Here is a 27,833-nt window from a genome sequence, read left to right as displayed (position 1 = left end):
CATGCTCAGCGCGCATTGATTTTGTAGTGTCTGTTTTAACGACCTTGGGGGGAAAGAACAGCTGCCAGGAGAACCAACTCTGACAGCCTCATCCATGCATCGATATGGAGAGCATGGGCTCGGTGTGGGCAGCCCAGGGCACACCCACCTCTTCATGATATCTCACTTCCAGCAATTACAAACACGGACAGAGGTCCGTTCTGGGGACCCATCTAGGCAAGCATGGGGAAGATGCATTGGTTTCTGGGTAATTAAGGTGACTACTACACATTACAAACATTACACAATTTACTAGTTAACTGCATCATCCATTTAGACTGGCCACACATGCGAAGTAAGACCATAAGTAATTATCACACCATTAGCTGGTTCATCACGCCATAAATTTAGACCAGACACATGTGCCAAGTTATGACTGCACTATAAAAAATGACTCTCCAGCTATTAAAAAGAGCCAACCAGCTACAAAGTTAGTGCTTGAAAATGTGTAATAACTCTAGAGCTGGTTTCTACCCAGCTTTCATTCTGCCACCGCTCTGCACCTGCCCCAGGGGAGAGGGGATCTGTCATGGACGGCCAGGCCCAGGTCTCAGCAGGAGCACCAAGCCCGGCCTTGGAGAATCTGGAGAAAGGCCTGGAAAGCAAGCCATGTCGGGAGAGGGTGGAGGAACGAGAGTTTATTTGGGTTTGCAGAGCAGGAGAGGGAGAAGGGAGAAGGCTGCAAAGCGTAAACCTTTGTAAAGTTGCCACAAAAAGATGGCTCTCCTTTCTGCAGGACGTAAAACGATGCGTTTAAAAACCAGCAAAGCAGATTTCGATCAAACCTCAGGAAAACCTTCCTAACTGTAGGAAGACGATTTAGTGGAATTCAGACTATCCCAGACACGGCGAGCCGTGTCCTCCAGGACAGACCTGCTTCGTTCCTGCATAAGACTATTTCTCACTGCCGTCGCTTCACACAGAAAAAAATATAGCCGCCCCACTTTACAGAATACATCAAACTAAGGGGATCACCATACACTACAGACAGAAAAAAACGCTTGAACCATGCCAGGCTCTAGATGCTTAGCTCGAATATTTATCTTTTTAAATGCAACAAGGGCTGAATTCTTATTTTAAAAGCAAGCCGCGTGGCCGAGACGGTGGAGTTTGCTTTTGACTCGGACTAAACACGCAAGGCTCGTGCCTGGCCGGTCCCCGGAGATTAAATTCTGGTCCTGACATTAAGTCCCACACGTGGGCACGGCTAATCAAACCGTATCAGCTTAACGCGACCTGCAACGACGGCTCTTCCAGAGCTCCTGGGCAGCTGGTGTGTGCAGCATGTCCTATATTTCCCAATATTCAATATAGGCAGCGCCTCAGGCGTAGTGCAAATACAGCAAGTGACTTTCCTTGGTTACCGTAGCTAAGGCAACGGAGATGTACTGGTGGGTGACCACCAGGCAGCTTTTTCCTGGGTTGCAATCTTCCGATGCCAGGTCCTTGCGCTGACTGAGCACCTATTAGACCGAATGCAACACATGGGCATGCTCCGGCTAGCGGTGTCGGTGGGCAGAGGCTCGTCCGCCTGCAGAAGAGGCAGCAGAGCCTGCCTAAATACAGCAAGGACCCTTGCACATCATGGGAGCCCAGCATCTCCCTGGGATGCCCCCCTCTTCCATGCTGCCTCGCTCTGCGGCTCGTTGATGCCCAGGTTTCTTGCCCCCGGGGAATCCACTTCAAAGGGGGCTGCTTTGTCCCCAGGCCTGTCTTCTCCTTCCCAAACCAAGCAAACGTCCCAGAGCAGCCTGCCAGGGAAGCTAAGCCAGAAGCTGTGCGGCTGAGTGCAGGGCAGGGCTGGCTGGAGCTGGGAGCCCGGTTCTGCTCCGTCTGAAACTCCCCGCTCTGCCCCGGGGTGGGAAAAAAATGGCTTTTCGGACAGGAGAGAGAGTCTGGTGTTCATGAAGTGAGCCTGTTTGGACAAAGCTCACGTCAACATTTTTGTCAATAGGGTTTTTGCTTTATCTCTTGATTTTTAACTTTTCTGTCAAATGTTTTCATGGGTGGGCTCCGACGCAGAGCTGACACCGATCTGCAGGTCCACTCCGGTGGGGACACTCAAATTGGGAGGACTTGCACCATCAATCCAGCATAGTGTCTCCTCTCAAAGTCAAGGAGAGTGCTTAGTGGAGTCCCTCTCGCCTGGGTTTGGCCCCCATGTGGGACCTGTTGTAAGGCCTGGGCCTGGGATGGAGAAAGCTGGTCTGGAGCAGGGTGAGAGGTGTACTGAGCAGATATGATCCAGCATGCTTTTTCCCCCATGGAAATAATTATACTCCCGGTGCTGGAGTGCTTCCATCAGCCATCTTTCCACTGCTGTGCACATCGCGAAAAGCATGATCGACTTGAGAAGTGGGTGACCACCCCCAAAGCAGCGCAAAGGACTTGGTGCCTGTGTCACCCCAAAAGCACAGCCCGTGGAGCGCGCAACACATTACCGACCCCAGCGTAAGGGTTCGACTTCTTCAAGCTGTTGATCATCGTGGTTTGCTCGAGGAAGGTGCGTCTTTCATGATACGATACCGTAACACCTGCAAATCTACTGCCTTTTATTGCTGTTGAGCCTTAGCTACAGTCTTTAACTTATATGGAAATGTTATATTGGGAGAAGAGGAATCAGGACTCACGGTAGAGGTGATCTCTTTTATTAGACCAACTAGATTTTTGCAAAAAGAAATGCACTGATGAATCCAAATTGCAGATTGGGCAGGGGCGGAGGCAGTGTAAGGAATGCATCCCATAAGGAAAAGAAACTGCTTCAACCCCAAGCTTTAAAATTATTAATCTGAAGAAGAAACTTTAAGAGAGAGACAGAGAGGCAATAATTAATCCATGAAGCAAATTAATAATCGATACATGAACAAGTCCATCTGTCTAAGTCAGCGTGCTCCCCACGGCGACTGACCATCATGGGAGAGGTTGCATGTTTCTATGCATTGCTCTGCAATTTCTTCCCACGTGCTGCAGAAGTCCCTCGGGCCCACGCAGAGGGGAAAACGCACCGTAAAACATGCACCTGCCTTTTGCAGAACAGGAAGTCGATTGCTTTCTCGTTTTAGATCCCCTGCAGGGCACAAAAGCCGGCTCAGGAGGACCAAACCGTCCACTGGCACGAAGCCTGGGCGCTCGCTGTCCAGTTTAGGGACCAAGTGACCAGCGGGCTGTCCAGGGCAGGGCTGGATACGTCAAGCTGCAGGGTATCTGAGATTATCTCTTGGCAACTTGTCCTTTGTGCTCGCCTCCATCCTCCCTCCCATCTGGGAAGCCGAGATGCCATTTGTCTCTCCAAGCCTTTGCTCTTTTCTTGGTATTGTACCCTGTCCTGATTGCCCACCTCTTGCTCCATGGGTTTGGAGGCAGGCACTTCACTTCCTTCAGCCAGGGCTCCTTGTTCGAGGTGATTACCAGGCCTGGTAGTCCCGCGTCCTCTTGCAGCGGGGCTTAGGGCACGCGCTAATAGCAGCACATCTTAAAGGACTCCTGTACTCTGCCCATTCTCTGGCTGTCAAACCCCAGGTGAATATGTAGTTAAAACGAAACCCACGACCACCTGTTACCTTTACCCAACTCTGGACCTGCGCTCTACATGGGTTTTTTTGCACGCTAGCAGCAAACAGAGGGGCACAGGTGGGATTTTCAAGGGAGAGGCTACTCAGAGAATAGACATTCCTGAAGGGTCAGTTCAGATGAGTTCACATGGGGACCTGACTTTGGGAACAGGCGTTTAGCTTGGCTTTAACACAAGGCCTGCTTAGGTCCACATGAAATACGGATAGATCCACGATACCCAGGTACATGTCAACCCTAGGTCAGCTGCTAGGCTCACCTGCTGCTGTTCAAAAGCAGTAAGCATGTGCATGGGTGTGTGTGTGTGCATGTGCACGGGGGTATGCATGTGCATGTGTGCACCCACGTGCAAGAGGGGCCAAGGGGACAAAAGCTGGCAGGGGGCACACGTCAGAAAGAGCGATGGAGCGGTGCTGCTGGGCGCGCGGCGGAGCTGGACGCGGGTGGCAGGAGGAGGACAGCTGGCCGCCACCCAGGAGTCAGCCAGGTGGCTCCATTCAGATGCCTTCTTCCTGGCAGCTCTGCATCGAGCACTTCTGGGCAGGCGGCCATCCATTAGCACCTGACAGGCAGGGCAGCCCAGGCCTGCGAGCAGAGGGAAAACAGCCCGTGCTTTGGCTGCGGAGGAGCAATCAATACCGTGTCTCTAGAGTGGCCCAAAGAGAAGGGGCTGCTCGCAGGCTCTTTGCCAAGCCTCTGTGCACTGTGCAAGTCTAGGTCTTGGTGGTTTCTTCCCCGATTTCATCATCAGCTTGTCCATGAGCTCCGACAGGATTTTGGAAGCAACCTTCCTTCGGGCGGTGCAGAAAAGCCGGCCTCTCCAACCTGTCCCCTGAAAGGTGGCCCTGCCTGTGCGCACCAACCCTAAGAAATCGCCCCCGAGAGAGAACCAAGCAATGCACCTTTTACGCTGGACGGCAGGATACAAATGCAATACGCTCTCGCTAGGCTGTCAGATTACTGAACATTTAGAGGGGCTCAAACAGGATGCAACTTTTAATTACTCCCTTTTATCGCAGTTTATTGTGATGGCAAAAGCTCTTCCAGGGCTGTGCAAACACTTGCCTTATTCCTGATAAAACCTGAAATGTGTCTTGGTACTTTCTGTAGCCTCTGGGTACAGCCTATATTCATGCCTGCAGATTTTACTGTCGACTTGCTATATTTTGCTACTGCTACCCTGGCAACACTATAAAAAGGCAAACAGGACAGTAATGTAGAAAGCTTTCTGGGTTTTCTCTCTTGTTTTAAGGAACCGTAGGTATGTTCTTGCAAATGAATGGCACGTCGTACCTATAGGGAAATAAAGTCACCGTGTAACACTGCTGTCCTTCTCTACTTCACAGCTGATCTAATAAGTGGAAATACACCAAAAAGACTCCAAGACCCAACAGATTATGGGACTTGGCCTGAACCTAGTGAGATCTCTCCGAGTAGGGTCAGCTCTGCAGACGGCCCGGAGCGCAGAAGTATGTGAGGGAGTTTTCCACGACAAGCTCAGCAGCAGACTGGTGTGGAGCTCAATATGGGCTAGTTTGTCTGCTTTTTGCTAGTTCAGTGCTCTCCTATCCAGACCGCTGCTGGGGCTTTGGCTAGCCTAGCTAGCCGAAAGCTAGCTCAGGTATCTCCATGCTTCACTGCAGTCAGCACTTTTTTAGGGGAAAAAAACCCAGCTTTCTGATTCCAGAAGTACAGGAGAACTCGGAAAAGATTTAAACATTAAACTGTTACCCACATATCCATTAAAAAAAATGCGATTGCCATCTGTGCTGAGCCATTGAACTGCTACAGGTGCTGGATGCAGATGTGGAGAGCTGTAGCCAGGGTACAAAGGAGTTAGGCACCCGTTTGCTTTACACATCCCTTGGGTTTGGAGAGGTAGGATCCTCAGAGCCCCTCGCTGAGTTTGCACGGTTTTGCTTTTAGATGGGATTTGTGGCTGGGATTTGCAGAGGGACCCAGTCCATGCCAGAACAGCAGCGGGATTTGGGCATGTAGATCCTTAAGATCCTTTGAAAAACACAGTCTCTGTCAGGAAATAAGTCAAATAAGTCAAAAGAGTCTACTGCTACCCTACCCTGAGACTAACCCAGCCATACCAGTGCCCATTGCCTCCCAAGTCCCAGCATACCAAGACACTTCTGCCTGCTAGAAAACCACAGACAAACTCAGATAAGGACGATAGATGAGCACACAGATAAGGACCAAAACTGAACAGAAAATTAAACTATTCAGAAAGTCTTATGAATATTGACCTATGAGCTCTGACTAGGGCTGAGCCCGCACCGCTGATGATGGAGAGAAATCAATCGCTCGCAAATGCCCCATTAGCTGAAAATTTCAAGTTATGCAAAATGTTAACAGAAAACTCAGCACTTCAGTAGCTTAAACGCTGACCCCAGTGGCTCTCTCTCATCCTCATTAACAGCAGTGGTGCAGCCCACATGTAACGAAGGGCAGAAAGTACCCCCTGTAACCTTTCACCTCCGGATCACAATCATTAATTAATGAACTATACACACTTTGCAGCACCTTAACGAGGTGGCGCAGAGCGGAGCTATTCAACAGTGATGTCGGTCTGTGCAACCGGGAGAACGACGAGTCACTGGTGGGTTATGCACTATTTTTCCCAAAATTTTAGCAACAGCCATCACAAAGTGAAACCGAGGCACGACGTGCCCACGAAATCTCAGCTGTGTCTGAATACGAACAATGGTGTTGCTCTGAGAGCACGTACCGGACAGGGACAGAAATGCATCATCATAATGCTCTTTTATTAGACCAGCTAAATCGTTGGAAATATTCTTTGCAAGCTTTTGGGCACAAACGCCCTTCTTCAGGCATATGGAGAGCCTGCTGCTGTTTTGTGATCTCCTGGATGGAATAGAAGCCAATATAATATATAATACAATAATATAACACGGCATAATACTGTCATTCTTCCTCATGCTCATATATATATAGGGGGGGATGTCAGAGACGCTAGAGAGGAGGAAGAGGAGGAGAAGCTAAGATAAAGGGCTGTAAAATAGTTATTATTGGTGGGGAAGAACCACCGGATGCCTCCCGGACACAACATTTGGAGAGACCAAGGATTTAGTAGCAGGATCAACATATGGAAAAGGAAAAAGCAACACCAAGATCACAAGTTTGTGGGAGAGGGGGTGCCACAGAGTTACCACGGCTAATGGGGAGAGGAAGAGGTTGGGAGGACGTTGAAGGAAAGATGAAGAGTTTCAGTTTGGAGAGGTTACGTTGCAGTTGTCAACAGGACTTCCAGCGTGAAAGGGAAGATGAAGGGGTGGGGTGGGAAGGTGAGTCTCCTACATTAAATATGAGCCCCTCATCGTTCAAACAACCAAAGAACCAAAGTCCTCTCTAGGCCACCATTGCTGGCACGGTCACTCAGAGGAGTCGCCTCACCCAGATCAGAGTCGGGCTTGCAAGTCTGCTTTTGGGAAGCAACAAGGCAACCAGTACCTATGGTCGCAGCATCTTGTGGCATGCAACGTTGGACATCCAAGGACAACATTGCACCATTTAGCATGTGGCTAAATCATTGGCTTGTCCTTCCGCTGCCTGGAAACAGCCACGGCGTTACAAGACGCCGACATGCTTGTCATTTATTTAACATGCATCATTTATTTAACTTCCCAGCTGACATGACCATTAGGCTGCTTCAAATAATATCGAGGCTGTTTTTTCAGGCATAAATCGAGTCTTATCCAAACTGACCCTCCTTCCCTGGTCCTTTGGACCCCAGTTAGCTTAATCTGTTCCTGTCATGCTTAGTCTGGGTTGTGAAGCAGATGTTTCTTCCTCTCTAGCATGCCCAGGTCTGCCATCTGATGCCCATGCGAGGTCCCGTACCCGCGCGCCTTGTATTCTTGGGGCAACTGCACTGCTACGGGAGCACGCGTGGGCTCAGTTTGTCTCGCCATGCAATGCGTTGCTCAGGATGGGTTTTATATTGCACGGCAGGACTTCCAGAAGAAAGGGACACCTCAAGTTGAAACGCCGCTCCGTGTTGTGGCAATTACAGGGCTGTTTTTATGTATGATTAACCCTCAGTCTCTAGGGAACCGCTGACAAGTTTCCCAGATAACTTTAAATCAACTTTTAACCCTCATCTCACCATGGAAATGGAAATGTTTTCCTCCCTGGGCTGAGGATAGGCTACATCAGTCGAACTTGTCTTTTCTACCCTTCTACACAGCCGTATGCACATTGCACCGCTGTATGCACATTGCACCGCTATTTCAGCAATTTTTCCCCCTGGAAACAAGTCAGTGTTTTCCTCTCCTCTGAACAGGCCAGAAGTTTGTGAGATTATTTCCAGGATATATTCATACCTCCAATCACTGCAAGCTGTGACCTGCACCCCACATGCTTTATGCTTTGAGCAGCGCATCGTCCTTGTACTGGCTTTTTCGAGGTGAAGAACAACACTCTTCTTCCTTACAGTACAGTTATTAAAGGGGTCATTTTTTTTGCACTTGATTTATGACCTGAATGGACAGTCACTAGCTTTGGCTCCTAGGAGGACTGAGGATATTGCCGGTGTATTGGGAGCGTTACTTGGGTTAGTCCGGGGGTGGGAGGTCCTGCTCATTTCTCCCAAGTTTGCTGGGAGAAGTGTAGAAAATATCTAGGAGTTATTTCAAGAGGAGCATTAACTCACAAGGAAAGTTACATTACTTCTTTGGACAGAAAAATACCACCGAAAGTCATCTGAGTGTAGTGGGTACAGCGTGGAGATGGATGTCAGTACCAAAAGTGAAGTATAATGGTATTTATTGTTCAGAAACAATCCTGTCCTGTGATTATTTTTAGTATGTATCTCAGACTTGTCATTATGTGCTTTTGATTTACGGTATTAATGCCAGACCATTTTGTTGCCTTTATTCTTCCCTGCAGGATTATGAGAGAATATTCTTGAGAGTGAATATCACACTGGGTTAAGGTTAAAAAACAATCAAGGCATGTAGCAAACTCCAAGGTGCCTTACTATATCTCTGAACTATAAATCGGGAATCCTGAAGAGAAATGATTTTGTGGCATTAAAAAAAAAAGAGAGAGAGGCTGAAATGCGTAGCCATAAAGTCAAAGCTTTGCTAAGCAAATAACAAATAAAACAGCAAGTTCTCTTTCCAAATGCCTTGAATCACATTGACAGCTACAGTGTGTGCAAAGCTGAAGCATTTGCAGGGGGGGGAAAAAATCCCAAGCCCTCTGTCAAGTCCTTAACAGCCGGTAGAAATGCCCTTGCCTTGATTCCCACAGATAGATTTTGGTTTACAGAAAAAAGTCCTCCAGCCCCGAAAGCACCAAATCTTTCTTAGATGCATCTATACACAGCAATGCTAAAGACTGAGGAGCTAATATGGTTTCAATCATAATGCCCCCCAGGCCAAGGAGCGACTGACCTAGAAATGCATCTCGAATAACTGGGATCAAAACTCGTGGTCAAGGGGATCTCTTTCATTCGACCACCTATGATTTTTTGCAAAAGAAATTCTTTAACAGCAAGTTGGTTGAATAAAAGAGATCACCTCGACCGTGAGTTCTGGACTATACGGCTACAACCTGGATACCTCTCAAATAACTGGGCCTTTTCTTCCCATAATTTCCGTTTCACCCCGACATCAAAGTGAGAACAAGGAATGGCTCTTGAATGTGGGGGTGCATCGACATTCACGTGTGTCAATACGCTACAAAAACCCTTCAGAACCGGGGAGTGCAGATCTTGCACGCATGGTGCGTGCAAATGCAAGGACCGGGACCTCGGTACACGTGACTAATATTCGCGAAGTATATTCTGCATTTTTCACTACTCGTTGTGACGACTTGCTGACGAGGCCCACCTGCAATAACAGGGCCAGCGGGAGAGTGGTTGGCTTTCGTGAACTCTGTCCGAACAACGGGAATACAAAAGAAGTCGGCTGGGGACGGCACAAATCAGTTTTCTCCACCTCCTTTGCAGGCAAGTGGAGAGCGCGGGAAATTCCCAAACAGGAGCACGAGGCGACACGGCAGAGGTTTTAGAAAGGGACTCTCAAGAGTCGCATGAAACCCAACCTGGACATCCGCGCAGCCGGGGCATGTCCCGACAGCCGTGTGAATCAGCAGGTGCTTAACCTCAAGGGTCGTTAGTGGCCTTCGTGCTTCTATACCCGCAGACCTTCAACGTGGTCTGCACAGAGTGCCGCCGCCTGGGAAACCGGCTGCTGAATCTCAACGTGGCCTCGTGCATCCAGCTACGATGAAAATCGGGCGAGTTTCAGATAAAACCCCCGCGGAAATGAACTCAATCATCGTCTGAGCGCGCGAGGGAGGGGGCGGAGAGGGGGGCTAATTAAACGCCAGGTCTGATTGCGAGCGCTGCTCTGCAAATCAGGTGCGGGCGAGGAGCGAGCGAGCGAGGTTCAGACGCTTGCTCCGGTTGTCGGCGGCACTTCTCGCAATCCCAGGTGGGAGCCGGAGTAATGTTACACGGTAAATTAATTTTTACACAGCCCTGGATCCGAGCGCACTTTAGTATTTACTGGGTACAGTCCAGGGACGGTTTTAGGATCTAAAGATGAAATCCTTCCTCAGCAAGGCACTTAAGGCCGTGCTCTTGGCATGCCCAGACTCACAGTAAAGACAACAGGAAGGTGACGTGGGTAAGGGCTGTATCCAAAATACATGGGGTGATGCTTCATTGGGTCCATCTCCTAAGCATTTCCATGACAAGGGTCTGCAAAACGCAAGGTAGCTGCACCTGGACACGCGACACCTTGCGCTACGTGGGCTGGCTCCTTAACCCCGAGGCATCAGGATGCCACCGAGATGCAGCGTGGCCAGAGCCAGCCTGTGCTTTTACCTGCACCGCCTCTGCTGAGCGACCACGCCAATTAGCCTGCCCTATACCAATTAGCTGGCAGGGTAGCAAATACAGCTGCACAGCTTCCCATTTCAGAGGCAGCATAACATGCAAGACACGGCCTCCATCCCCCAGACTACAACATCGTAGCACGCCGCGCGCCTCTTCCATGACGTGAGTGTAAAGAACAGGCTACCGACCCAGAGAAAGGCCCGCTCTCTTGATACGAGTCTATCAATATGAAAATAATTAAGCTTGCAATTGTTTGCTATTCTTCAAGTCCTCGCAGAAGCTTCAAAGCCATTCACAAAACACGCGATTCGATTTTGGGGGGGATAAATAGGCACGCAGACATGCACGCAAGGTTAAAAAAAAAAAAGAGCAACTGTGACAAGGCCAAATAAATCAAATTAAACTCGGCGCAGCGGCTCTTAACAAACATCCCTTTATCAGTAAGTGCACATATTTGGAAGCATAATTGTTAAAAACTTCACATCTTCAGCATATAATGCCTCTGAGATTGTATTTCTGAAAAGCATTTCATTGGATAGATATGCAAAGTCCATGATAGAAGCCGCAACATTAGTCTCTAACACAGGTTGCTATGATGTTCAATTCCCTGGGTTTTTGTCCCTGCTTATATGCACGGTGTTTTTTTAAACATCTACTGCTTTTGGGTCAAAGATCCATTGCACTGTCAGAATAAATGCCAAATCGTTGTTCTGCGTGCTCTTCTGCCGCACGAAACACGGGCGACTGCAATCAGGCAACTGATTTCCCGTAGACTGAAGCCAACTCCCCGGACTCCCACGACCGACGGAGAAACACGGCACAACGTGACGTTGATGCTGCCGTACAAGGGTTTAACAGAGCAGCTCTCGAAGTAGCTGGTGCAGGCTCCATTTGCACCCACCGAGAATCAGGCACTGAACAAAGAGAAAAGGAAATGCGACCAGCTTATCGTCAGGGCTGGATCCTCCATTGCTGCCGAGTTGATTTACACCTGCAAAGGATTTGGTTCTAGAAAGGGCTGAATCGGTGTCGCCAAGCAGTGACCCCCACCAAGTCACTTAGCAACCGTTTACCTCCGAATCAGTGAATAACTCAAATATAAAACCCCCCAGTAAAACCAGGAAGGACCTCAGTGTAGAGTGCAGAACATCTAAACTTCCTAAGTGATGCAATATAGACCAAGGAGACCTTGAGACAGCCAAGAGATCAGTTATTTCTTTATGCAACTATTCGGCATACAATGGCATGTCCTTCAGCAATAGTTACGCTGTTCCTGGCCTTGAAGTGCAGGTGGCAACTGCTTCAATGAGCAAATCTAAAGGTTACAAGGCTCCTCTTCTGCTTTTCCAATTGCCAGCAAGGCTGTCGCACAAACACTCATTGGTGCGGAGCTGAACTCTATGAATCACAGCACCTTACCTATGCAGCGAGCGCTGTAGAGGCCCCGTTCTCACTAAAGACAGAAGAAGAAGAAGGGGTTGGACTCGATGACCTACTGAGGTCCCTTCCAACCTTAAAAAAATCGATGAAAATCTATGGGGAAAAAAAATCTAAAAAACTATGAAGAGTAGTCAAAGTTGGGTTTGGTAGAAGGAGCTTCCACAGCTAGTACTAACGAACTTCGGCCCTCTGCAGAACCACCGTGGGGACCTGGACAACCAAATTATGTTGAGAGGACTGCAAAGTTGGCAGATCACCTGCGTGTACGATGGCCCCATGATATTTCTCAGTCTGCAACATGCGGACGAACCTCAGCACCTGCTCTCAGCCTCATTGCAAACCTTCTCTATGCTCAAACCGCACCGCCTACGTTCGACCACCAAATCAAGGCCTTCGAATGCCTTGAATATCAGGAATTGTTACTTTATCCCACTTGACTTTATTCTTCCTCCTACCACAGACTCTTCCCTCCCCAGGGTCTCAAGATCAATAAGCACAGATCCAAATAGGGGGGCATCACCTTCCTTGGTGTGAATCGTGCCCAGCCCTGTCTGCATCGTGCTCTTGATGACCGTGACTCAACGAGGGACTTAGCGTGTGACTAACTTTCGGCGCACAGGTAGTCAACAGAATGATTCATCCCGAAGGTTAGGCTCTGACTATACTTATAGCAGACAGCAGCCGTCACCGCCCACCCACCAGACCACAGGCACCTACACATGTCTGGCGTCTTGCACACATCCACTCACTAGCTCTGCTGCCAGGACACCAAGTGCCCGGAGGCTGAGTGGATCACGGGGAAAGAAGGGAAGTGCAAAGATGCAAACTGCAATCCGGCGCTGGTCGGCAGCAGATGCCCACTCTGCAGAGCTGGGGTATCTCTGATGACCGGGAAGGGTTCGGGCAGGCACTCAGCACAAATGCACTCCAAATTTGGCTGCAAGAACTGCAATCCTAAGAGGAAAACTTTGCAATGTAGAGCAGGCACATGCTTATGCACCTGGCTGAACCGGGGCCACTGCTACAGGGAGCATCGAGACCAGCCACGAACCCGTGGAGTCACCAAACTGAAAGAGAGCCGTGAACCATCTTAAATCAGTCGTTCAGACAAACGAGTGACGGCTGATAAAATCAGCTATTGCTATAGCCCTTTTGGTCTTGTCAAATTGCTGGGGGGGGGGGGGGGGGCATTTGCAATCCCTGGGTTTTAAACAACGCGCTCTGCATTGTAAGATTCGTGTGCAATGTCACGAAATGCTGGAAATACAGTCCAGGAAAACGGATGGCATCACATTTCACTGTAAACACCTGGCCTTTCCTTGGCAGCTACCGTGAGGTGTTGCGACGCTCGGGATTCGAGGTGTGCACTGGCAATGCTAGTAGAGCCTCATGCAAAAATGTCACTCGGGGAAATGCTGTTAGAGACAACTTTCCGTTTTTGGCCAGCTCTAACGAGGTTTGGCCATGACAGATTGTCCACTTCAGCAAGACATGTGCCCTAGATCAATAGGCCGTTAATATATGTCCAATCTGTGTCCAGCAAAATTAGGAGACAAGGAGAAAACTTTCAATTCCGTGCTTAAAACCTTCACCTCAAAAGCAGCGTAGAAGGCTAAGACTGGAGCAACGGCAGTATTATTTAAGGCTGGCAATTTGTTTGCAATTTAACATTATGTATTTCATCATTTTCTGCAAGGAGCGATAAAGTCGGCTGTTCTCCGCGGCAGGGCCATTGCACTGGGCGGCTCGGCAGGCTGTTCTCCTGTGGCCTCATTAGCTGATCTCTCACAAGCTACGCAGCAGAGCAGTGTCCCAGATTTTCACACACCAACTCTGACATTTATAAAGTACTTTCAGTCCTGACAAGATCAAAAACTCAGCATTCTTTCAAATCTCATAATAACTCCCAAACACCCCCAGCTCAGGCGCAGAAAACTGAAAATGATAAAGCTCTTATTAGATAAAACCTGGGGAATTATGGGATTCTTTTTTTCCCCCAACACTAGGCATTCATTTGATTTCTGCAACACTCTCTGCTCTTAGAAAACACTAATCACATTACCTCCTGGACAGGGCTCATTTGCAATCACTACGATCCTTCCCATCAACTCTGCTGCCAGCAACTTGCTTTATTGCTTGTGGCTTTCCTGTTATGCTGTAGGTTCCCAACCAAAATGCTCCTATGGTTATATTTAAATATCACCGCGAGACAAACCATACTTTATGTATCAGCGCCGCGGCTCCAGCCACGCTCAGGTGGAGGTTGTGTCAGCATTTTGACTCTGAATGCCTTGCTCCAAGCTGAATGCAGGGAACATCTTTGTGTTTCATCCATTTTTCCATAAAGTTGTTTTGATCTATGCTTTTTTTTATATTTTTGTCTGCTTGTTAAGCAGCACACCCGCGGCATCCTAAAAACACGGGGTGCATTTAGGCAACTGAGAATACAGTAGATAGATAAACCCCTTGGCTGCAGTACAGGATAGCCAGACACATACCCCTCAATTATTGTACATTTACACTCATATACACAGAAGAATCCATTAGCTGCTCTATATTCATCACACGTACTTGTATACATGTATATTCTGTATATACATCATACTTACCTGGGATCTCTTGAGCATATATTGACATTTCATAGAAGCAAGTCATCGGCTGCCATGGCTCCCCTGCTTTACCTGTGGTAGGTTAGGGTGTTGGGTCTATGTTGTGTCAAAGTTGACTGTAGCCGTACGTAGAGTTTAAATTATGGTTGCATGGGACGGTTTAGTTAGGGGTGATCCTGCTGGACTAGATGACCGACGGGGTGGCCAACCTGCGGCTCCAGAGCCACGTGCATCTCTTCAGAAGTTAACATGCGTCTCCTTGCATCTTTGCACAAACGGTCCCTGCCCAAAAATCAAAGTGAGAACAATGAATGGCTCGAGCGTCGGGGGTGCATCGACATTCATTCACGTTTGTCAATATTGTACAAAAAACCAAATTCCTTTAGAAGCGGGGAATGCAGATCCTGCACACGTGGTGCACGCAAATGCAATGACCACATGGAAGCTGGTCACCGCGTGCTCGTGCAAAGATTCAAGGAGAGATATATTCACGTCCGGAGCCACAGGTTGGCCACCCCTGTCTGATGATATATTTGTACAGCACCTAGCACAGTGAGGCTGCCCAGCACAGCGTCTCCCAGTTCTTCCATCGCAGATATAACAACAGGAATTCAGCAGGGCTCTCACACCACTATCAATCTGAACTCACCGTCCTGAGCTGAATCAAGACATGGATGCATCAGGCAAGTTTGGCTCCAGTATTTTGCTAGGTAGGTTCAAACATGAATGTTACATATTACAAGTTGCAACTGGCCGGTCCTCTCGGCTTCAATATAGACTTTGCTGTGCGGGATCAAAGCAATGTCCGCTCAATCCAGTGTCTCCAGCAATGGCTGGAAGGAGGAAGAAACTTGGAAGTGGGCAGCAATGAGATACTCTACCCACAGGAAAAGACTCTGTCAAACCCCTGTTAATTAGAGGTTACCATCTGACTTGCAACGGGAGAATTTAAATTCTTCCAAACTCTTGGATTGTTATTTTTTTTTTTTAAATCCTTGCTTCTGAAACTCAATGCTTTTTTTGACTATCTAAAACTCCCTTCCCTTTTAAAACCTGCTACATTTTCACCCATATCCTGCAGCAATGAGTTCCTCCATTACTGCGTGCAAGCCGAATATCTGAAGAAGCGCGCTGCACAGGGCACACGATCCCTCCTAACTTATGTTTCGCCTTGTATAAACACTGCACTATAAATGCCTTGGAGAAAGCAAAAAGCAATACTTTGGTAGGAAAATCAACACACAAAAACAGAGACGTGAGGCTTAGTGGTTAGTGCTTGCTGTCCAATTTGGTGCCACTTTATTTCTCTGAAGATGTCCATTTTATTTCTGTTTTCTTTCATTCACTGGTCCTTTAATTCCTTTTTTTTTTTTTTTAATTTCAACCAGAGCACAGCTATTAAATGCAACTCATTTAAAAATATACACTTGCAAACACTTCAATTTTAAACAGTGTTTGGCAATTGACTGTGTGGAAACCATAACTTGAAAGCATGCACTAACATCTCAACACAATGAAATAACAGATGAAAGAGGCAGGAAGCATTTAAGGAAAACACTCTACACCTGGGAATAGCATTTCAGGGCTTCTTTTTTTTTTTTAAGTGACAATCATTAAGCAGGAAAGCAGATTTCTAATTAGCAGACTGATATATTCTGCAGAACAGAGAATTGTGGTACTCTGTTTTCAGGGCCTCAGGTGTGTTTGTGTGACTTATTAAAATGAAATCCTTCATTCACCCTAATCTGGGTAAGTGTATCAAGAATAAAACTCAAGTTCTTGTTTACACAGCTAAATAGTGATTAATGTGCACCATATGGAAGCATGTGCTAGCACTAATGAATAGTTCTCTGTATGGAAACGAGGAATAGGTTTGTAAAGCAGACAACCTGGCATTTGCTAAGGAACAGGAGCGAGGCTCACAGCAGAATATCAGCCAACTGGTTTCCAAGTTTAAAATAGCAACATCAGCAAGCAGAATCGGTAAGGATCCAAAATAATCTTCAAAGTGAGGCAAAAAGAGGTTGGTGGTGGTTTTTATAGCTGCGCTGCAGAGTTATTGGGCTGGGGGAGGTGGAGGGGGAAGGGAGAGGCTTGTTGGGTTGCCAAGAACATGACTGTCAACAAGCATTTGGCCAGCAAATTTGACAGCCAACCTGAACAACTGTTCGTGTCTTTGCTACTGAGGCGCCTACATGGAAAGCCAAAACGAATGCCGCCGTAGGGCCGACGTGCCTACCACCCTGGGTTGGACCGGCCACGACTCGAGGACAGCTTCCACCAGCTCAGGACGGCATCCAGATTGACGGGGTTTCTACCTGAACACAGCCTGACTTTGTATCCCCTGGCTCTTACTCAGTGTAATCAGTCAGGTTTCCACTTAATGCATGAAGAAGCAAAGTGACAACCCAAGTGCAAGACCGCCGAGTTAAGACCGCAGCGGCACATTTGGCCCCTGGGCTTCCTGACTGTTCAGCACCCTCTTTTCTGCATGTCGTCTTATTTGGCCCTGATCCTGGAACTGGATCTATATAAATGAATCCTTTTTGCCCATGTAGCATCTCAGGCGTCAAGGCTCTGGTACGATTCATACCGTGATTCAAGGCAAGGGTATGATTATTAAGACCCAAGACCATAACATTCAGAGGTAGGGATCTATAAAGTATTTTGGAGCAGAGAAGTGATAGGCTAGTGATAGGACTCTGCAGTAATGACTACAGAAAAGGGGTCTTGTTAAGGTATTGAACCCAGAGCAGACACTGCAGTTTTCCCCGTCTGTCCAGCTCCTATACAACTAACCACGTCCTGTGCCCTGTAGGGTCAAGCACGAGGCCTTTTCTAAGACCTGGTCTGGATGCAGCAGCTATAGAGTAGTAGACTGGTCACTGCACTACAGAATAGGTCCAGTTATTTTACGTGTATAATGAGCCATGTAATTGTTTACTGTATAAATAATACGATGATGGATGGGAAAAGCAAAAGCAAATTGAGCAAACTTAGATGTACGTGAAAAGTTTATAATTTCTAATCATTTCACATGGAAAAAACTTGTAAATGCTCTGATTCTGGGACCAGGTGAAAATGCCCCTAGGCCAGGGGCTCTCTCTCCTCAAATGTTTAGAAAGGTCGGCAGGGTCCCACCTGTTGTCTCTGACAGAAACCTCTTCGACCAAACCGACTTTTACAGGGTATCGTAAAACAAAAGGCCTCGACCTCCTCTCCCTAGTAGCCGTATAAAGCAGATGTAATTCTCGTGAAAAAATCACCAGTATTAAATTGAAGCAAGCTGCATCAGAATCGCACCAAGAGTGTTTGAGATGGGGCTAGTCAGCCGTCAGAGCTCAAACGCTCGGTGACCAGCAAATACCTGCGGAGAATACAAGTTTGGTGAACTTTGCCAGCTGATCAGCGCCTTCCAAACAAGTGTGGCATTACCAAATACCTTCTTAAAACATATTTGAAGTGCAAAGGCTTGGGAAAGCTCTAAGACACCACGTACTTAGAACCGCTGACTTTAAGGCTAGGGACAGAAGTTACACATAAACCGGTGTACGTGATCGGAAACCAGTTCCCATCTGTAACACAACAGAAGTTCAGGGCACATAAACCACTTTCAAAATGGCTGAAACCAGTGTGAGATACGCCTGGGCTTCTGGCCTGGGCCACTGAAAGCAGGTGAGCTGCATTTCCAGAATCAAAAGTGAATGTCTGTTCGCTTGGGTATCAGTTCAATCTACGCAGTTTAGCCTAATCTGCAAAGATTGAATCGATTCAGCCTTGGGCTTTTGGATCATCTGTTCTTCGCCTAAAAGATTCCTAATTTTTTATTTTAAACCCTAGTAAACTAATTTGTTTCTGCTTTTAAGTCTCAGTAAAAGCTACAGAACAAACCAAGTGTTTTAGCTACACACGAGTTTGGGTTGGGTGGGTGCATCTACATGAGATGCTTTACTGTGCAATACCCTAATCTACTGTACAGTAAAGGTCACTATTTAACCATGCACTGGGCTACTGCACAGTAAAATAGGCTAACGTGCAGTTATCTACTACTTGAAAATGCCGGGACAGCTCTCTCTCACCACGTGAGGGCTGGGGCCACCCCCTGTCTGCCTCGGGCTGGCACCAGGGGCAGCCTGGAGCTCCTTCTGCCTGCCATAATGGGGCAGAGTATGGCAGGGGGGCAGGAAAATCCCTGCTCTCAACTGCTCTGGTTGGGAGCAAATTTGCTCCCAAGCTGGCACACGCATAGACCCATTCCCTGGGGCAATTTACTGCGCCTTTTTTTAAAAAGTGCAGGAACTTTACTGTGCATTAATAGCATGTATAGACACACCAAGTGACTACAACAGTGCTGATCCAAACATGGGGTAACTGCCCTTTTAGCACATTTTGAAGTACTCAAGTCCACCACTGCTCCCCTTCTCCCCCAGGAGATTTGACTAATTGAAAAAGCAAACAGTTTGTCCACCTTTGACCCAAGACCCACGGTGGATGATCTCAGCTCAAAGGGACCACGTTGGAGCGATTCCAAGCTCACAGAGGGCCCTATCTCCCCCTGAAAAAGCCACTGCAGCTGGCATTTCTGGTGGCCAACTCGCTAGCGAGGCAAAGGCCCGAGTGTGTACAGCGTGGAAACTTTTACTGACCACTCTTTCTTGGAGGTGGCTCTATCAGACTGGAGCTGAGGCAGTCAAGTCTTGCTAAGCCTGCGGACCACACTCCATCTCATTCTCAGGTAGCTTAGCTCCCACCGGTGCTAAGGCAGCACTTTTCAAGGAAGGCTGAAATTCAATTTGCAGCAACAACAAATTACTTTTATTGCATATACCTCGGCGTTTTCGGTGTGTGATACATGGGACTTAACTAAGATTTCTTGGTACCCACTTTAGGTTTCTGATTACCAGCCAGGTGTTCTTCCAGCTGAGCTGTGAGACTGATTGGCTGGTTCCAGCTGAGCTGTGAGCCTGATTGGCAGCTTCAATCCTCCTACTTGAGCACGGTTTGTAATAATTACTCTTTTTTTTTAACAACGCGCGCAGAAGATCTCTGGGGCACAAGCATACGCAAAATAGCTGCTGGCAAATCCTGACCGTCGTTTTGTATTTCTGGTCCTCGCGTCCAAAGTTGGGCCCAAAGTGACTCTGAAAACAAAACAAACCTGTTGATGACGCCAGGTGTCTGGGCCTTGCTTCCTGCAAGCAACAGCCAAAATTGCCATGTGATTAATTCTGATCAAAATGCTCTTCTCCAGCATCGGGATCAGCAGCAGTCCATTGCACCCAAGGGAAGAGGGCAGAAAAGGTGGTGGAGGGGGTCACAGCTAAAAAGAGGCAGTGTGGCCAGCATTCATGTACATTATATGGTACTTAGGGGTGTAGTTTGTAGTCGTGTTGGTCTAAGGACATAGGCAGACAAGGTTCCTTGGGTAAATCCAATATCTTTTATTGCACCAACTCAACATGGCACTTTGCATTTTCAAGCACTGCCCCAGATATTTATCAATGAATGATTCCTTATATTAGATCTTCCTGGTGTGGAAGCAAGAATGAAGTCCAGGCCCAGAGAGGGAAGGACATAAACCTCACTAGCTTGCAGGACCCACCGCTGTAACCCATTTGGCACTGCTAGCGCACACTATCAAAGCAGCATTGCAAGCGAGAAGTAAGCCAAAAACAAAGCTGCTTTGGTCCCAATATGAAAACATCGTGGGAAGCTACAAAAGAACAAAATACAGCAGCTGGGATTTTCAACGGAGGTCCCAAGAGCCTAATGAATCTGAACAAGCAGGGTTTCAAGCCCCTAATGCCCTGTGAAATTCTTGGTCGACGATGCTACGGTGCAGAAGGTCAGGGACTATCCAAGCGCTTCACTCCTGCCGGCATGCTTAGAGTTGATCCAAGCTAGACAGAATGAACCTGGAGTAATGGCCAGGATTTTCTTCCACCGTTTCACAGCAGCAGTTGTGAGATTGCTCGTGTCCAGCTTGCGGCTCTGTGCGGAGCATCAACGAGCCATGACGGCTCTCTGGGAAGAAAAACAGCCTGAAGTTTTGGAGGCTAAGGAAGGCTGAAAAATGCCACCTTGTTTCTGCAGAAGGGAGCTCAACTCCATGCTTTCCATGCGTCAAGCGGGGGAAAGGAAAGTGGACAATGCTTAAAGAAACCCACCAACACCTACTGCTCCCCAGCACTCTCCACGCAGCGTCCTGCATCTCCCGTCACACTGGGGATGGCAAAGCTGCAGGCGTACAAGGAGCAAGGCATTTGCAGATGCTGGTCTGCTACTTTCCATATGCCTCGGTGTATAGGAGTAAGGGTGAGGGTAGAGCATGAATCCCCCTTTCTGTAATGTATATTTGGCAGCCCACCTGACCTCTGCTTATAGCTTATGCTGCTTGCACGGGGGAGAAGGACATAGCAAAGACTCGGTGCAGGGAGACAACCATGCCATAAAAAAGGACCTGATGCCAGCAGAGGCACCAGCCACAGGGGAGCATTTTCTCACTTGAATGCAAAGTCTCCAACTTACAAGGCACATGGGCTGCAAGGAGCAGAGAGGCAGGAAACACAGAAGAAAACGAGTCTAGGGGATGCCTGGACATTTGAGGGATCGTGGTGGGGTCTGTGTGCAGCCCTATAGAGACCATAAAGCCTCCCTCTCCCTTCTCAGCCCACTGCGGGAGTCACCTTCTGCTTCAGGGCCAAAAAACCAAGCCCTGTGCCCAAAGGATGCTACAGGAATGAGAACAGCAGCCATTTCATTCCTCTGTAGGGCAGTACGAACACAAGAGCATAAATCAGGCCAAAAAACCCAACCAGGAGCTCATTGCTCCTTCATTTCTTCTTGCCTCATTTTCTTCTTGCAAATATTTCTACCCTCTTCACTCTCTTCTATTTGGCAACGTAGCTAATTGTCACTTACTCTGATGAACGTCCCTTGCCTCGATACCCTTTTCTTGCCAGCTTTTCATGCTTCCTTTCTTTATCGCTCTTTTTGGAGAATACATTTTCTTAATTAAGTGATCTCGGCACTCATCAATTCCTGATTCTTCTTTCTGGTCTTCCTAGGCTTGTTTTCTTGGCAGGTTTGCCTGGAAACCATTGCTTTGCTCTGAGTTATTGCAAACTTCTGTTTAAAACCATAAATTCTCATCTTTCCACCAGCCATTTTCTTTCCACAGCGCTCCTGGGACTCGCCCTGCTACCACACCGGTTGCATTCGCTGCCTCCCGGGGAATAAAAACAAGGGCCCAATTCAGCTCTTGAAGGCAATGAAAAAAAAATCATACTGATTAATATTTTTAAGGCCAAAAGGTACCATTACAGGTACAATGCAGAGTTACCCCTGTATCTTCTCCCATTGATTCCTGCATCTATTAACTTCAATCAATTGGCAGGTTCTTGAACCAAAGCCTACATTGGGCTCTACCGTTTTAGAGCTCAGTGGCTCTTCTCCTTGAAGTAATGGAAAGTACCAACAGCATAGGGTGGGGAGGTCAAAAAGGGCTGGATTCCCATAATCTTTTGGCTAAAAAAAAGCAAAAACCAAACCCACAGGGCATATTTTGCAGAATACTAATAGCACTAATAATAACAGTCTTGATAATAAGGGAAAAAATTCATATTTAGTAACAAGGTCTATAAACCACAAGTCCTACAGCTACCTGATTAAAGAGACCAGAAACAATAAGCCATTTAAAATGAGGGATGGTGAAGTTTAGGTCCTCTTGAAATGCTCACAGATATTTTTGAGGTCTCTGTGGCAAGTGGACGTGATGAGAGATTACAGACCACATCCTCCCTCCTATCACACCGCTGCTCACCACTATACGACGCGTTGCACCAGCCAGGGAAGATGCAGAGAGGAGAGAAACGTGTCCCTCCATCTGGCCTGATTTATGTTAACACCAATGTTAAATCACATGAAGGTCGTGATTGCGACTGCGGGAACCTGCGTTCTTCGTGAAAATGGATCCCGGCTGAAACGTTATTGTGTTTGCTGGTTTTATTTTCTTGGTATCATATGAAGAGTCATCAATATAATCATTACAAAAAGAAAAAGGAAAGAAAGTGGGTCTCCACGGGAGGGTCCTCAGCTATCCCACCTGAGCGCTGCCGAGCAGGACGGTTTCCAAGCCAGGGGGTTTCGTTGCGCTCTGCCCGTTTCAGCAGTGCCACAGACCACGCACTGGCCTTGCATGCAGCAAGAGGGATGAGGAGCCATATTTCATGGGAAACGATGCTCCCCATCGATACTGAAAAGTTGAATCGGCAGATGCAGATGAGCTGCAAGAGAGATGAAGCCGTAACGCAGGAGAAGAGGCAATTTGACAAGAAATCGAGAGGCCAACCCTTTTGCAAAGCTGCTCCAGCGCTCGCTCCTGGGAGGCTTCGCAGCCCTCGTGTATAGTCAGGCTGAACTTGTGCAGGACTAGCTCCCAAATCTTCCCCGACCCTTGACCATGTTACGCAGAAGCGTGGCCAGGAAGGGATAGCTAGACGTGTCCTAGCTTATACGGCGCAGGAACGACCTGCATCATAGCAAATCATCTCTGTTGCAAATTATGTACGAGGTTTGATGCTTCCCCTGTCTCTGATGTATGAAACAGCCTGCCGGAGGGGACAGACAGTGAACGTCAAGAAAGAAAACAACAGGTTACACCCTTGGAATCGCCATAAATGAGGCCGTTTGAGGGGCAACTTGACGTCGTTGTGAGCGGGAGGCGGAAAAAATATGAAACAAAAAGCTATTTTCGACCCGTCGCTGGGTCTATAAAAACCTCAGAGGGCTGTAGCATCAGCTTTGCTCTCTGCCCAGGAAAAGACAAGGGGAAGGAAGACAAGGAGGGCAGAGAAAAGCAAACACAGAGCGTTAGTGTTCTGTGAAATACAAGATGATTAAATACGGCCAGGCTCTAATCCCTGCTGACAAGCAGAGCTGCATGAGAGATACTGGTTGATTAATTATGAAGAAAAAAGGCTATGACATATGCATACAATGCAGAGGGGCTCTAAAAGCAGGGATATTTTTTTGAAAAACAATAAAAGCAGCTGCCCGATCACTGCTGAGGATCTGCCTTAGAACAGCCTACCCCGACCCTTGCAAAACGCGAGAGGACCTCAATATTCGGGCACCTCGTTAGGACAAGGCTGTGCAGCCCTCACAGGATGGGTGGTTCAGTCCCGTACCGTATACTGGAGACAAAAGAGCTACCCAAGATGAGCTCAAAGATGCCAGGTGGGGTTGTGTCTTCAGACCAGCAGGTTAGCTCGGTGGAAGCAGCGGCAGCAGCTTTCCAATCACAGGGAGTAAAGCAACAGGTGGGGAAAGGGCGAACCCGCTTGATACAACAACTAGCGGACACGGGGCAGAAAGGCAGATGCAGAACACTTTGCAAAGCATGGCACAAATTGGGAGGAAGAGGTGTGGGGCGCGGCTGCTGCGAAGCCAGAACGAAGAGGGAAAAGATGCCATTGCATTGCTCGCCGCTGGAGGGTGAAGAAGGCTTTGCTATTGCCACTCTTTTGCCGCAGGACTAAGAAGCCAATATCCAAGGTTTTCCATTAGGAGGGGAGATCGGTAATGAAGTCAGACACGTCTCAGATGCAAGCCTCTGTGTTTGCAAAGACTTGACACCGGTTCTCTAAACCCCAGGAGGCATTTTCTCAGCTCGCAATCCCAAACCAGGCTTCCCAGCCAGCCCTCTGACCAAAGAGCGTGGGCTCTTTCGTCTCAGCTTTCTGCCGATGCTTCGTGTGCCTCTCTTGTTTGCCTACATGTGCCGATCTCCCTGCCGGCCTGCTCTCAGGTTCACTTTTTACTGACAAGCAGATGCAGCCCTTCTGCTTGCGATCAACCTCACCCTTGGACGGTGGCTTCTCTTGTCGCCTCACTCATTGGCTTCAATGAGATTTGTCATTGCCCATACAGCATAAACCCACTGACTCCAGCCCCTGATATGCTGGGGATTGAAGCAAATGGCGGTTTGGGGTCTGCTCTGTGCTGGGCTGCATTTCGAGATGGCTGGATGGCATCTGCGAGAATGACCAGAGCCAAAGGGAAAGAAGAAGAAGAGACTATTTTAAAACAAGAACTCCAGCTGCTCTGACCTTGCTCGATGGCATGTCCCTTGAGCTCCTTGAGTGGCTTATTAGAAACACTTCATCTTAAAAACTGACAAGACTTAGGAGATGTTCTTGTCCTGTAGTCAAGGAAACCTTGTCGAGACAACATTTGCCCAGCCTGCGTACTCTAGCAAACGGCTCCGAACTACAGTGACAACTGTTAAACAGCAGGCAATGGCTGCTAAAGCTGAACTTGTGTTCAAAGTCTGGCTAAGTGCGACAGCAACTTAAAATGAGGGGTTGAAATCCTTCCAGAGGATGGTTACGTCCAAAACAGTGATTTGCCGCGTTCTGGTGGGAACAGAGGCTATGCACAAGGTTAATAGAAAAAAAATGGCTTTTTTTTAGCGAAGGCACCGCTGCCCTGAGTACCTACACGCAGGTGGAGATGGACTCGCTTGCACTGCTCGCTGCTAACGCCACCGGAGCAGAGAGGATTTATGCAGAGGACTCTTCAGTAGAGTCCTTGCAATAGCAATGCAATGCAATGCTTCCCCATGCCCCGCAGAGCTGCTACTGGCTAGGAAGAGCCAAAGGGCACTTACATTGCATGTCTGCAGGGAGGCACGAAACCCAGCTGGGGATGAGCCTGGCTCTGCAGCGTCCCAGACCCTCCTCCGGCTCCATCCTCTCCGTGTTTAACCAGCTATAGCAGCTGCAGCAAGACCCCCAGAAGATCACCCTGGCAAGAGAGTGACTTTCCTGAGCGCGCTGGGCGGTTCGCAAGGGACCCCAGGCCAGAACGAACGGCTGCTCACCCCACGATGGATGATCCGGGCTCTGTCTTAGCAAAAAGCAGGAACGTCTCCAAACTCAGCCAGGTTGGGTGACAAAGGCACTAAAGACTAAGGGACCCAACGTGCTTGGAGCGTAACACCTTGTGAAAAAAAATCAGGACGATCCCTAAACCACAATTACTGCTTTACTTACGAGACGACTCCACTTCGTCGTGTGCCAATTCTAGCGCTGAGAGAAAAAGAGAAGGAAGGGAAAAGAAGATGAGAAACAGCAGGAAAAGAAGGGAGAGGAAAATACAGACAATGCAGACAATCCATTACAGTCCCCTAATTTCATCCTGCAAAATTTCAGTCTGCATGCACCACTGATTCAATTACTGTACACAGCTTTACCCTTCAGCGGAGGTAGAATTACCGAAAACCCATTTTTAAAGGTTAGCAAAGGAATTTTTCATTGGCAACGACCTTCTCCTCGGAGGGGCACATGACGCAATGTGGATAATGCATTAGGCTTCCTCCTTGAAATCCTACATTCGGATACGGCTCCAGGTCCGAGGGAAATATGCCTGGTTCTCTTAACCCGCTCCAGGATGGGGATTTTTCCACGTCACAAAGCCAACACATGGGTCGGACGGATTGCCAAGTCCTGGTCTGCAGACCAGACCATGCCTTTTAAATCTCATTTCCCTACTGACATCAGATTATTTCCTCTGGCACATTAATGAACGAGCAACTACTTGCTATACCGCTGAGCAGAGGGCTGGGAGTCTGGATAAAGCTCAGTGCTTCCCACTCCAATGCTCTTAGAAGATCACCCAAATATTCTCACTTATTAGGATGAGGACATCTTACCACGCTCATTTTTATCATACCACCATTAGTTACTCTGCTCTGAATCATGTTAATGTATATTCTTCCTGCATAATCTAGATATCCCTCAAACATCCCGCACAGCACACTGTTTCTTAGCTCTCATTTTGCCAAGCTATACGTACATAGGACCGGATCCACTGGCCCTGCTGAGATGTGCTTGGTGCTGCACCAAAGGAGGGAACAAGGAGACCACCTGTACACCACCTGTGCAGCTTTGCAATCTTTGCCACACGCAATTTAGAGCGTGCCCAAGTTATGCCCAAGTGCCAGCATCAGGAAGGATCCTGCACGGGACCTGTAACAACAGCGGCCACATTATTTTCAGCTGTAAATGTAGTTTGCAATATAACGATGTCCCTTTATTGAAGCGGAAACTTTCCTAACTCTTTTTTTGCTCTCCCGGTTCAAAAGCATAGCGGCCTGCGTTCAGAAAAGCAATTTCAGCGAGCGTACAAGCGCACACATTCAACGCAGACTGGCGGAAAAACATCCCGCCGAGATGTTTAATGCCTGTGCCTTGCCATAGAGGAGCTCTCAGAAGCAAACAGGAAAAGAGCACGTGTTAAATATTCAAGCCACGTGACTTCATTGACTTGAGGAGAAGGGCTGAGTTAACAGGATGCCGCCAAGCACCGATACTGGCAAAAGATGGCATTAAAACAGCTATTTACATAATCAGCAATGCTGCGACAAGATAGAGCTGCACCAAAAGCATTACTAATTATATTATTCTATACTTAGTTCACAGTGGCAATGCTGTCAACCCAATACATAGTACTAAACTCTGGGGGATTATTCTTAATCAGCTAAATTATAGCCTTCCAAGCACTCCGGGCAAACTGACAGTTTATTCTTCGAGCACAGCGCAGCACAATTGGACTAGTGAAATATCAAGATCGTTTTCATGGAATATAGTCCCCATTTCCCATCCTAATTACTGGCGGATTAGTTTGTGTCATCAGCATTAGAATAATTTGCCTGAACACCAGGTTTTGAAAGAAAGATGGAAATTGTCTTCGGAAGACGCGCTTTCAAACATGATCTCCGCACACGCGCAGCTCTTGTTGCTCTTTGTGCGTGCGTGGCTATTTTGTGCCTAAAGATCGCTGATAACGTGATAACGAGGATACCTGCAAACACATGCATGCTTGCATCTTCTCCTGCTTGCTGCCGGTTGTATGACCGGGATTATTGCCATGGCAATGCATGTCTTCCAGCCGGCACATCCACTTCATTGCTTTCTAAGCCCACGTCAGCGCTCCCCGCTCCTCCCCTTCCCCTTGAGCCTGCATGTCAATGCTTCGTTAAGGGAGTTAACAGAAAACAGGGCCTTTTGCTTTCTAGGAATGAGCTTGAATCTTCTTCCATTGGATAGAGGCTGTTTCCCCAAAGGGAAATCTCAACTGCAGAGACAGCTCCTCAGAACAGGTCAAATGGGCTGCGTTGCCTCTCTGGGACTGGAAGCAAAGGGATGTGTACCCATGCATCCTGCCTCTAGTCCAAAACCATTTGTGTTGCCCACTTCTCCATCCGTCTTGTGTGCTTTCCTGATCCCATCCTACCC

The 27,833-nt window shown here is 47.9% G+C and overlaps 1 protein-coding gene across 2 annotated transcripts in view; it reads right to left on the bottom strand.

Annotated features, from left to right (window-relative positions):
* The window catches only part of SGCD (sarcoglycan delta), a 496,907-nt gene that overhangs the window by 186,687 nt on the left and 282,387 nt on the right, over window positions 1-27,833 (bottom strand). The window contains exon 7 of one of the 2 annotated variants that reach the window (XM_059712937.1): window positions 14,536-14,817. The exons of the other annotated variant lie outside the window; for it this stretch is intronic. Coding sequence (XP_059568920.1) covers window positions 14,536-14,568 — 33 coding nt within the window. The 5' untranslated portion in view covers window positions 14,569-14,817. The remainder of the gene's footprint in view (window positions 1-14,535; window positions 14,818-27,833) is intronic. 2 annotated transcript variants of the gene reach the window in all.

The sequence above is a fragment of the Alligator mississippiensis genome, chromosome 9 (assembly GCF_030867095.1).
Source record: "Alligator mississippiensis isolate rAllMis1 chromosome 9, rAllMis1, whole genome shotgun sequence".
Lineage (NCBI taxonomy): Eukaryota > Metazoa > Chordata > Crocodylia > Alligatoridae > Alligator > Alligator mississippiensis.
This window is presented reverse-complemented; position numbering and strand designations above follow the sequence as displayed.